Source organism: Nycticebus coucang, chromosome 1 (genome assembly GCF_027406575.1).
Source record: "Nycticebus coucang isolate mNycCou1 chromosome 1, mNycCou1.pri, whole genome shotgun sequence".
NCBI lineage: Eukaryota > Metazoa > Chordata > Mammalia > Primates > Lorisidae > Nycticebus > Nycticebus coucang.
Genome location: NC_069780.1, coordinates 135,518,368 through 135,531,312, shown reverse-complemented (window position 1 = coordinate 135,531,312; position 12,945 = coordinate 135,518,368). Strand labels below are relative to the sequence as shown.

At 37.1% G+C, this 12,945-nt stretch overlaps 1 protein-coding gene across 2 annotated transcripts; it reads right to left on the bottom strand.

The window, feature by feature from the left end:
* On the bottom strand, positions 1-12,907 carry ANKRA2 (ankyrin repeat family A member 2). Of its 2 annotated transcripts, none has more exons than XM_053588857.1 (9): positions 12,391-12,907; positions 9,245-9,650; positions 8,309-8,467; positions 5,706-5,771; positions 3,147-3,244; positions 2,240-2,365; positions 1,855-1,921; positions 1,241-1,321; positions 1-494 (listed from the first exon to the last, which is right to left on the bottom strand). In XM_053588857.1, exons 2-9 carry the CDS (start codon positions 9,327-9,329, stop codon positions 439-441), a joined length of 738 nt encoding a protein of 245 aa, XP_053444832.1. In that variant the 5' UTR covers positions 9,330-9,650; positions 12,391-12,907; the 3' UTR covers positions 1-438. The 2 variants fall into 2 exon arrangements, with proteins under 2 accessions (XP_053444832.1, XP_053444822.1); XM_053588847.1 differs by having other exon boundaries at positions 9,258-9,650.
* Positions 12,908-12,945: the final 38 nt, after the last annotated feature.

Genomic DNA, 12,945 nt, shown 5'->3' with positions numbered 1-12,945 from the left:
TGACAGAAAAGTACTTTATTTATAACATTGTTTTGTAAACAATCACACTGTGAATAACAAAATTTTTTTCTAGTAATTTATATATATCAAATCCTATATAAAGTCAAATGAGTTAATATAAGAGTAAAGATGAATAGGGCAGAATGATCTGAAAATGTCAAATTACAGCACTTGATACAAAGACAGATAACTATCTGTACCATAAAAATGTACATGCCATGAAATATTAATTTATAATTTTAAATATACAGTAAAACACATTTATAAAAAAGTATTAACATTACATTTATTATAAACCAGTGAATTACTCAGAGAAATATTAAAACTTAATAAAGATCAGTAAATATTGCAACTGAGGTAAAAATTTATAAGTAAACTATTATTTATAAGGACCAAAAGGTAAACCAAAGGGGAGACAACATTTTCTGATGACTCTGTCTACTCCTTGATATTTTGAAGCAGCTTCAACAAATGTGATTCAATAACCTGTTGAACTAGAACACATAGGTAATCAAGATCACAGGATATTAATTCCAAATTTTTATCAAAACTATCAAATTCAACTTAACATTCCCAATTTTTTTTTTTTTTTGAGACAGAGTCTCACTATGTTGCTCTTGGTAGAGTGCCATGGCATCACAGCTCACAGCAACCTCAAACTCTTGGGCTCAAGCAATTCTCTTGCCTCAGTCTTGCCTCAATCTCTTGCCTCAGTAGCTAGGACTACAGGTGCCTGCCACAATGTCCGGCTACTTTTTTTTTTTTTGTTAGCAGGCCTGGGTTGGGTTTGAACCCACCAGCCCCAGTGCACGTGGTGGATACCCTAACCACTGAGCTGCGGGCACCAAACCACATCCTTAATTTTTCTAAAATGAAGTTGTTTCCAAGTAGGATATACTCAGAATCTGAGGGCAATCATGTAACACAATACCTTAAAAACTTAAAACTTGGTCTGTCACTGCCTTAGTAATTGTCCAAATTACCGGATTTTCTGTGTCTTGCTTTCTCTATTTCTGGAACTAAAGGACAGTGAATAGTACAAGGTTGGTCTAAAGTGGGTCTAGGTATAACAACACTCTCATTTATAGACTTTGTAGGAATGTGATGACTTTTCTCATAGTTAAAAGTACATTTCAGGAGTTAGGATAACATGTTTTATGACTCCAAGTGATGAAAATGGTTTGGAACACTGGCTTGTACTATTTATAGAGATAAAACCCAAGAGTTTTCAAATGCTTACCACTTCTGTAGCCCAGGGCTACAGCTAAATCCATACAGTTATACCCAGAGTCGGTTTCTGTTGTTGGGTCAGCTCCATTTTCTATACCAAAATAGAAAAATCTACATGAATAAAATGAAAATGCCTGTGTTTCATTATCTTTGTCTATTACTGGCTCATGTGCAAATAGCTGGACAGATTTTCAGCAAACCTGGAGAATATTTTCAGGATGGGTCTGACAAGTAGGGACTACACAGGGAACACAATTTACTTTGGTATATTGGAGGGAAGACATTTCAAACAAACAAGTGCCCTCCAGAACGGCTGAAACTCAAACAAAGAAAGACAAAGCTTGTGAATAAAGACACTGCAGACAAAATAACAGTGGATTCAGATGGGACCTCCACATGAAAGCAACAAGGACAAAAGGTCCACCTGCAGATGTGGTGGGCGATGGAGCTGCCCTTGCACAGCCAGCTCTACAGTGGCAGCTCTCCAGCCTTGCCTTTACACTCACTCTCCAGGAGTGAACACCAACAAGATGAATGCTTCTGAGTACCACCAGGGAGACTAGGTTGAAAGATAAAAGTCCTCACATGGCATTTGCTAAATAATTTCCATTTTTATCTGCTTACCTAAGAGCATCTTCACACATTTCACATGATTTCCATGTACTGCATAAAGCAAAGGTGTTCCTCCATTCTGCAAAAGGAAAATGTAATTGAGAGTATTTCAGGGTGAGCAAGATTCAAGTATGCTGCTGTGATAAGTTTTGCTAAGAATTAGGAATGAAACAGTTTACAAAAAATTGAGACTTTTGTGAAGAATACTTAAATCAGAACCAATAATTGTTATTAGTTATGCTATTAGTATAAAGTTATGACATAACTTTGGTATGTTATGTTTGTCAATTCTTCTTCTGTATTTATTTTTATTTTTTAATAAAATGCATTATCTCCCCAAATGAAATAAATTCTGTATTTTGTTGTAATAATTTAAAATTCAGTATCATAGACTCACCCAATCATACTCATTTACGTCCACTCCACAATCAAGCAGCATTTTGACAATATCTGTGTATCCTTTACTGCAGGCCAATGACAGTGCACTTTCCCGACCTTTCCCTAAAAGCTGGGGGTCAGCACCCTGGAGTAGGAAGTAGAGACAAAAGACTTTTCAATTAATTTAAACAAGAGCATTTTTATTTCTGTCAATAACAACTACTCTTCCACACTAAGATAATGTTCTGGGGTTAATAAAGAAACAATGGAAACTTTGATTCATGGATGGTCTTGTTATCAAGATTGTTTGGATGCCTTCCTTCCAATGTTTTTTTTTTTGAGACAGAGTCTCATTATGTCGCCCTCGGTAGAGCACTGTGCTGTCACTGCTCACAGCAACCTCAAACTCTTGGGCTTAAGCGATTCTCTTGCCTCAGCCTCCCAAGTAGCTGGGACTACAGGCGCCCGCCACAACGCCTGGCTATTTTTGTTGTTATTGTTACAGTTGTCATTGTTGATTTTAGCTGGCTCAGGCTGGGTTTGAACCCGCCAGCGTCGGTGTATGTGGCTGGCACCCTACCCACTGAGCTACAGGCGCCCCCTCCTCTGTCTGTCTGAATCCTAACTATACTTTCACTCAGGAATCAAGTCACAGCTCCTCCATGAAGGCTTCTACAAAGCTGACAGTACTCTTGCTCTTACTGCATTTACAGGGGCTGGGCATTAAACTATTCCTCACCGTTTCAAGTATGATTAGTCTTGCCTTTACAACTAGACTGACATGCCACAAAAATATGAACAGCATTAAACATGGTTTTGTATCCTCTACCATTGTATCTAGCTGACTGGAGATACAAAAACTTTACTGAAGACTTAACTGAACTTAGGTAACTGTACATATACATTTTCTGAGGCATTTTCCTTACATTCTGAAGTAGAAACTCTACCACAGCTATTTGCCCGTGTGCTGCAGCCCACATCAGAGGAGTAAATCCTTCTTCATCCGTGTGATTGATAACATTTTCTATTTAAAAGAAAAGCAATTTTTGTGATCTAATTTAACAACCACATATTAATATTACCATGAAAATACTGGCATTCCAAAGAGTTGATTATATTACTTAATGAAGTTCAGTTTGTGTGGACTTTTGTTCACTGAAGTCATATGTTGTAATCTGCAGTCTCAATGTATTAAAATGAGCCTCAAGGGACATAGCTGAGATCATTTACCATATTATTTAAACTGAAGTATAAACTACAAGACATGACAAAATGCTAGGCACAAGGCAGTAAACAGAATATCGGTCTCAGAATCAGGAGACCAGAGTTTGAATCCTGCCTCTCTTACTTGCAGTGTGACCCTGGGCAAGTCGTTTAATCTCTCCAATGCACAAAATAATACCTTGCTTACCTCAATGTGAAGTTGGAAGGATCACAATAAAAATGAACTTATGATACCACTTAGCATTACATAAACATGTGCTATTCGTGTATAAAAACTCTAACATCTTATTAAAGCTATTATCCTACAGATAACACTGCTGCCTGTGAATTTATCTCATTTTGTGGTTTGCTAACACAATATAATGCAAGTGAAGAGTAAATAATCTGAAATATAGTACCATTCCATCCCACCCTGAAACCCATTTTATCCTCTAGATTTAGTCTACTAGTTATAAAGTCTGCAGCCTTTCCCCTAAATTTATTTAGTGGATTGACAGACTGTTTGAATAAGTTTTTCTTATAAGTGACTTGTTTAAGAAAAACAAAACTCTTTGACCATGGCTTCTGTGTTCAATACCCAACACTGAGGCAATTGGCTAATTTTCTAAAAAATGAAAATAAGAGTAAAGCTCAATCTTTACCTCTTTATACCAAAACATGTTCTATATGAGTCAAAGATTGAAATATAAAAAAGGAAACCACAGAAGTTCTAGAAAAAGGAAGGGGGTGCATTTATTTATAATCTCAGAATGGGAAATCCTTTCTAAGCCAGGATATAAGACCCAGAAAGTCAAAAAGAAAAAAAATTAATTTAACACTTAAAAATGTGAAGCCTTTGTTTGATAACATCATAAAGGAAGTCAAAGAAAAAATGACCAGCTGGGGAAAACTATATGCAACATAAATAAACAGACCCTAATTTAAAAAATGAACAAAACTATGAGATACCATTTTTCATATATTAGAGTAGCAAAAATTAGAGTCTAATAGTATCCTGTGTTAGTGAGGATATGAGGAAATAGAAACTCAAGCTCTGGTGTGAAGATAAACATTTGGCAGTATATATCAAAATAAAAATGCATTTACTCGTTGAGCCAGCAAATCTACTTGCGGGAATATGGATATACATTAAAAGAATGATAACAATACTGTCATTTAATAGCAACCAACTGGAATTAACCAACACTGAGGGGACAGTTAAAGAATAAAAAACATAGGATATGTACTGTAATACAATGCAAAATTATGGACCTATTAAAAGAATAAAATATGGAAAGCTTATATGGAAAGCTCTCCAAAATATTAAGTCAAAAAAGTAAGATGCAATGTAGTATGCATAATCTTTTCCCTTGAGGGTAAATAACAAATACATATGTATATGTTCTCACACATAACTCAAAATAGAAATGTTTTCTGGAAAAATTTTCTAAAAATATAAGAAACTTATAATGTTTTTTTTTTCTTTTTTTTTTTTTTTGTAGAGACAAAGTCTTATTTTGTCACCCTCGGTAGAGTGCCAGAGCGTCACACAGCTCACAGCAACCTCAACTCCTGGGCTTAGGTGATTCTCTTGCCTCAGCCTCCCGAGTAGCTGGGACCACAGGCGCCCGCCACAACGCCCGGCTATTTTTTTGTTGCAATTTGGCCGGGGTCGTGTTTGAACCCGCCACCCTCGGTATATTGGGCTGGCACCCTACCCACTGAGCCACAGGTGCCGCCGAAACTTATAATGTTTTCTTTTGGATAAAAGGCTAGAGTGATAAAGAAATTTTTATACTTTATATTACTTTTATGGTTGTTATTCATTGGATTATCTACCTGGTAAGATTACACAACTATTTGTGTGGTTATCTGCCTGGTGAAATTACACAGCTATTTGTTTTTGTCTCTACAGTTTCCTACATTAATATAGAACAAAATAAGGAATCTAATAAATGCTACTGAATATTTTTTTCTTTTCGAGACAGAGTCTCACTATGTTGCCCTGGGTAGAGTACTGTAGCGTCCCAGCTCACAGCAACCTCAAACTCTTGGGCTTAAGCGATTCTCTTGTCTCAGCCTCCCAAGTAGCTGGGACTACAGGCGTCCACCACAATGCCCGGCTGTTTTTTGGTTGCAGTTGTCATTGTTGTTTGGCAGGCCCGGGCTGGATTTGAAGCTGCCAGCTTAGGTGTATGTGGCTGACACCCTAGCTGCTGAGCTACAGGCACTGAGTCTCTACTGAATTTGTTCTCAATATATGTCTTAAAATAGGTTATTACCTTGTTCAATACGAGTAGCCAGATACAGCATCTCTCCTTGAGCAGCCAACTGGTGAACAGACAAAGCTGAAACAATACCATAAATGTTTCTGTATATTCTTTGTATCTGTGTGTGTGTGTGTGTGTGTGTATATATATGCTTTTATCATCCCATGTTTGCCACCATTTTCCCTTCTAAAACAAAAACTATCATTTTATTGCTTAAAAATCTACCTTAAAATAGTTCCTAACATTACAAGTACCTATTCTGTATCTGAGAATTCCATACATGTTTAAGGTAATATTGATACCTGTAAATTATTATTATCGATAAAACTTATTCTGAAGAAATAATTGAGGTACTTAATTTTTAAAACGTATTTCTGTATACAAATTTATGAAGAAGTCAGTTTGAAAAGACACAAAGACACACCTTGTCTTTTTATTGACTACAATGAATTCCTAAATATTTTTATTTCAAGACTCCATGTGTTTTTTTTTTTTTTTGTAGAGACAGAGTCTCACTTTACTGCCCTCGGTAGAGTGCCGTGGCGTCACACGGCTCACAGCAACCTCCAACTCCTGGGCTTATGTGATTCTCTTGCCTCAGCCTCCCAAGCAGCTGGGACTACAGGTGCCTGCCACAACGCCCGGCTATTTTTTTGTTGTTGCAGTTTGGCCGGGGCTGGGTTTGAACCCACCACCCTTGGCATATGGGGCCGGCGCCCTACTCACTGAGCCACAGGCACCGCCCCAAGTGTTTTTCTTAACATTAGAAACAGGTCATAAGAGGAAAATTGGCCTTGAGAGTAAATTCCCGAGTCTGGGTCTAGATGTAGCTAATTAGCTGTCATGTTGGATAATCAATTAAACATTTTTATCTGTAACATAAGGGATTTGAACCAGATGATGTCTAAATATTTATTTTCAGCTCAAAAATTTTGTATTTGGACTATTTTAATGTTATATTGTTTTAAAACAACACGAAACAGGTATTATTCTATGTGAGTTCTCCTTAAAAATAAGAAGCACCTGACGATTGAGTTCAGTGATACGAATGGATGGACTTAAGACAGAAAGGATAGCAACTGGGAGACATTTGCAAATTTTTATAAGTAAACCATAAATGGCCAATAGGTGGGGTAAGAGTCCTAGATGAAGACTTCCTGGTTCGACTGCTACAACGTGTGACTTAGAAATCAGGAGGGACTTAGTATTTCCAAAGTAAGGACAGAATTTTCATCATGCTTTAGAGTATAAATGCATTTACCTTATATTCTAAAACATAGTTACTAACATAAATACAGATAAATACTAACATAAATGCAGTTACTAACATATATAGTTCCTAACTAGTTTTCTATCATTAACATACTCTTACTGTACGGAGTATTTTCGAGTTTAAATAGAAAAACTTTAATTCATTTTATTTCCTCTAGAGTGATTCTACATTTTAAAAAAATTGTGGCAGGAGGTGCCTGTGGCTCAAAGCAGTAGGATGCTGACCCCATATACGGGAGGTGGCGGGTTCAAACCCAGCCCTGGCTAAAAACTGCAAAAAAAAAAAAAAAATTGTGGCTACTTAGAAGACTGAGACAGGAGGATTGTTTACACCCAGGAGTTCAGACTGGGCAACACAGTGCGATCCATGTCAAAAAAAAGAAAAAGTGGATTCAAAGTTTTAAAAAATGTGATTTCACATTCAAAATTATATCACAAATCACTCAGTTTTTATCACAAAATAGTTTGTTAATTAGTGATCTAGTTTAAAACTAAAATGTGAAGCCTCACACTCTAAGGACATGAAAGTACTGATATATTGACTTCACAGAGTTCAGAATAATTCATTAATTTTACCATAAAACTATAAAGGTTTTAATCATTAATATTTAAAACTGTATTTGCTCTCAATAGAGAAACAATACAGGAAATATTTAAAAATACAACAACATGTAAAAAGTTTCATTACTAAAACTATTAGGATGTAACTTAAGCTTTTATAAAGGGTATATGCATTTAATTTTATTTTTAACTGACAATAATTATATATATTTATGGTATATGTGATGTTTTGATATATGTTTACATTGTGGAATAATAAAATCAAGCTAATTAACAAAAATCTATCACCTCCTATGGCTTATCATTTTTTGTGTAAAAACATGTACAATCTATTCATTTAGTAATTTTGAAATATATAATACATTATTATTTGTTACAGTTCCATAGTCCATTTTGTGTGATAGGTCATGATAGCTTGTTCCTCCTGCCTGCCTAGCTGAAACTTTGTACCCTTTGCTCAACATCTCCCCTTTCTCCTCTACACCTAGTAACTACCTCTGAGTTCTATTTTTTTAGATTCCACATGTAAGTGAGATTATGTGGCATAATAATCTTTCTATGCCTGGCTTTCACTTAGCATAATGTCTTTCAGGTTTATCTCTGCTGTGGCAAATGACAGAAATTCCTTCTTTTTAAAGGGTGAATAATATTCCATTGTGTAGATACACATTTTCCTTATCCAGAGAATATGCACTTAATGGAAATAATGTTCTAAAGTCAAATGCTTCAAACTACTATATTAGTAACAAGAATATTTTAATACATCAGTAGCAAATACTTACAATTTGCTAACAGAGGTGTAGTAGAGACCTCATTTCCTCTGTGTTTGTTGGTTAAAGTAGTTGACTGTTTTATGGGTGAGAAATGCTTTGTTGTAGAGGGAGTGTAGACATGCCGTACTTGAATTCCCGGAGAAGGCGATGTATGAATATTGCATTCAGCTAAGTAAAAAATAAATTTAAACACATTAATAATGACAAAGTATTTCAATAAGAGTTCTATGTCAGGAGGCGCCTGTGGCTCAAAGGAGTATGGCGCCAGCCCCATATGCCAGAGGAGGTGGGTTCAAACCTGGCCCCGGCCAAAAACTGGGAAAATAAAAAAAAAAGAGTTCTATGTCAACGTCTGCATCAAAAAGAAATACGTGAGGTATAGCAGCTTTAACTCAACTGTTTATCAAGTAATATTAAATTGCTTGTCATAAAAAGTCTATACTACCACAGTGAAAGTTTCAGCAATTTTATCCTAAGAGATTAGTTTTATTATTCAATAGATCATTATAAAATTAAACCTAGATCACGAAGACAGATTTTACTACATTAAAGCATAGGAAGCTAATACAAATTAACTATCCAGGATACAGAGAATATTAAGCCAATTCATTTTTAAAAGGCACAAAGAATTTTTTTCCCTACGATTTTAAAAGAAATAATAGGAAACTTCATTAGTTAAATTTATAAATAAAGATCAGGCAAGAAATGTTTTAAAACATGTGCTTCCATTAAAACAGACATTATATAATGTGAAATTATTTAATTTTGGTTTCTGTGAGATTCTATAACATCATATTAAAAAATGGCTTCCAATCCAGATTCAAACTAAGACAATGCAAAGAAAAAAAAAAAAAAGAAAGAAAGAAAAAAATGGCTTCTAAACTCAAAATTTCATGACCAGGGGAAAAAACCCAAATAAACAAAAACAAATGCAGATATTTATACCATAACTCTCAACCTTTAAATAGGACAGATGCCACCTCCAGGTCAGAGTTAACTTGATCTTGAATATTTTTACTATCCTCTTCATTCAATGACTTCACAAATCGAGAACACACATTCATATCAAATCGGTTAGGCAATATGAATTTCATTCCCATGGCAACACCCTGAGCTGATCCTTCTTCTGAATTTGGGTCCAGTGGATGTTCGATTTTAATATCTGGCATGCCAGTTAGACTATAACTGCTGGGACATTCTTCTACAATCAGCGGGGCGCCAATGTCCAGATTTGCCGATGTAGCCATGACTTTACTTATAGTTTCAATAATTAAAACATTTCTTCATTATTTCCTTTTGGCTTTATATGAGTGGTTTCCAATGTATTCTTAGAATTTGAATATTAAAAAATCTGAAAGAAAAATTAGAAAATTCTATCAATTTAGGTAAACTTAGGTATTAACTCAGGTAAAAATATAGTCATTTTCAATCAAGTATCCAAACAATGCTCTTTTAAGCACATAATAGAAAATATACAGTACTCAGAGGTAGAGAAACCTGGGTATGAATCCAAGCTTCACCATTTATTAGCTGTGTGACCTGTGTAAGTTACTCAACTTCTCTGAGCCTGGCTCATTTGTAAAATATGGATACCACTATTAACCTTACGGGATCCTGGTAAACTACATTCCAACGAATTTTAGTTACTGTTTCTCCCTTTTCCTCTACCTGAGTATTGTAAAATGGATAAAAGATCAGGTTAATGAAAATAAACTTTTGGTTCGGCACCTGTAGCTCAAGTGGCTAAGGTGCCAGCCACATATACCAGAGCTGGCAGGTTCGAATCTAGCCCGGGCCTGCCAAACAACAATGACAACTACAATGACAACTACAACCATAGGCATTGTGGTGGGCGCCTATAGTCCCAGCTACTTGGAGGCTGAGGCAAGAGAATCACTTAAGCCCAGAAGTTGGAGGTTGCTGTGAGCTGTGATGCCACAGCACTCTACCCAGGGCAACAGGTTGAGGCTCTGTCGCAAAAAAAAAAAAAAAAAGAAAAAAGAAAAGAAAAGAAATTTTCAAATTAAAACTTTAACCTCTTACCTCAAGTTCACTTTTTTTTTTTAAGACAGAGTCTCACTATGTCACCCTCAGTGGAGTGCCATGGGGTCACAGCTTATAGCAACCTTAAACTCTTGGGCTTAAGCAATTCTCTTGCCTCAGCCTCCCAAGTAGCTGGAACTACAGGCGCCTGCCACAGTTATTATTTGTTGCAGTTGTCATTGTTGTTTAGCTGGCCTGGGCCAGGTTCGAACCCGCTGGCTTCGGTGCATGTGGCCAGCACCATAACCACAGTGCTATGGGCACTGAGCCTCAATTTCACTTTTTTAATATGCTATGTTTATAACCGTAGCTGTCAGAATCTAAGAAAAGACAGAACTCACGTCGTACCTAAATTCGTTGGCATTGTTATCTATAACACGTGTTATTCTTAAACTATAAAAAGCTTTACAAACTTTGGCTTTGATGAACTGAAGGTATATTAATCAGTTTTTGTTCAGATCAAGTGCTTTCAACTTAATATAGGTCTTTTGAAAATAAAACATGTCAATTATGCATTGACTTTTCAAGACATGTAGTTGTTCCAGGTATACTGTCACTTGAGATAGGAAAAAATTAGTAGCATTCAGTTAATTTTTTCATGTTAAGATTTATTGCCTCTTAAAAATTTTGAGAGTGCATGGTGTTTTAAATTAAAAGAGAAAAAAAAGACATTGGGTTTACAGAGGAGCAAGGCTGGCAAACCATACATTTACAGACAACCACTTTTTACAGTTTTAAAAATATTTTCAAAGAATGGTCCTTATAACAATCTTTTGAGTGGGCATACAGGTCATTATTATGTCCATCTTGGTAGGGAAAAAAACTCATAAATTATGAGGGACTTATCCAGCTTTTCAGACTCCATTACCCTGACCATAAAAATAAGCAGCAGCATTAAACGAACCCAAAATTTCTACAGGAGAGAACTGAATAAATAACTAGTTAAAAAAAAAAAAAAAAGAGAGGGCGGCGCCTGTGGCTCAGCGGGTAGGGCGCCGGTCCCATATGCCGGAGGTGGCGAGTTCAAACCCAGCCCCGGCCAAATTAAAAAAAAAAAAAAAATAAAGAAAAAAGCAGTAAGTAAAAAGTTAATATACTTTAGAAGGAAACCAGAACAGAAAAATTAGATTAGTGATTCAAATGGAGATGGACATATAAAACGTTAAGTCCTCAAGTCCAAAGGGGATTGCACAGAATGAACTGTGTTTCTTAAGGGAAGAAATATTTCTCTCACTTTCCTACTCACAGGGTGGGCTAAATGCTGCTCCCCAGAGCTCGGTGAACACGCTGCATATACCTATTTTTGTATTTACCATTCTTTTCAAAATTTCCATTTCAACTTAAACTAAATCGAAAACTCCACTAGGATAAGGACTACTTTTATTAATCTTCGCACACAAAGCAGTACTTGATTCTACCAGGTGCTCTATAAATGTTTTCTGATCTGAACTTTAACAAATTTTGATGTCCTTTTCTAACATTTGCTGATTAGATTTAGGTTTCCATTCCAACGTCGCTAAAACTAGCTTTGAAATCCTGGACTAATAAATCATATATTTTCTGATATTCACTCATCTATAAAATAAAAGCATTGAAATAGACATCTCTACTGTTCTCTCCAGCTCTAAACAGCCTCCACGTTATAAATCAAGGTTTACAGATGGGCGTTATCAGACATTGAAGAGAGAATAGCAAATGTACTTTTGCTGGAGTGGGGATGTGTGTGTCGGAACAGAACGCTTATCTCAGCATTAGGGAGAAGCTGCAAAGTTGACCGGTAGGCCAAGATTTTTGAATAGGAGATAGAGGGGAAAAAATATATGACCGAGAGAAGAAGACAGTGAAAAAAAGAGGTAAGGCATGGATAGTTAGGATCCCTTCAATCAGTCAAAGTCCAGGGATGAAGGGAGACACAGTCTAACGCGATAGACTGGGCCACTGTGCTAGTCCCTCGTGGGTGCTAATAACAAGCGTCCCCATGGTTCTTCCTAATCCTGGCACTGCTCTGAAAGGAGAGGAAGGTGTCATGAAAATGAATGATGCCTCACAGGCGACAGGTGTCCCGGCGTCCCAGGACAGGAGCCCTCTGGATAGGAGACTGGTAGGGAAGAAAGTCCGCTCTGTCGCCAACAGCCAACTGTGCCCGAAAAGTCCCCGGCGGAAACTCGCTCATCCGCGGCGAGCGGATCCCGGGGACAGAGGCGAGAGGCCCACCGGGTGGGATCGCAGGGCTTTGCGACCACCTTCGACAGCAGAAAGCGAGTCGGTTTTTTTCATCTGTGGTTACAGATTCAGGGCAGACTCCCAAGCCCAGGCTTGTTTTGGCCGCGACGTCACTTCCGATATCTTCTTTCGCTTTCTGGCCAAAAACGTTTCTTATCAGCGCAGCTGAGGGCACTTCCGGGTTTTCTTTTTTTTCTTATTTTCCCCCCACTGCCTTTACGCCTCTTGGTCCATCCGGACTGAGTACTACAGACACTGGGTCACCGCAGTTAACCGCTCCCTTGCTCACTAGAACCAAGGCCCAAATCTCTTCCCTCGGCCACGCCGCCTCCTGTTCGCCCAGCCCCCTGACCCGCCCGGCGTCTTCCGGGTGAGTCTCG

Coding starts and splice junctions, on each gene's coding strand:
- ANKRA2 (XM_053588847.1), bottom strand. CDS start 9,546: ATGGCTACATCGGCAAATCTGGACATTGGCGCCCCGCTGATTGTAGAA. Junction 1,922..2,239: donor ACGTAAATGAGTATGATTGG/GTGAGTCTATGA, acceptor TTCCTTTTGCAG/AATGGAGGAACACCTTTGCT. Junction 1,322..1,854: donor ATGTGTGAAGATGCTCTTAG/GTAAGCAGATAA, acceptor ATTTTGGTATAG/AAAATGGAGCTGACCCAACA.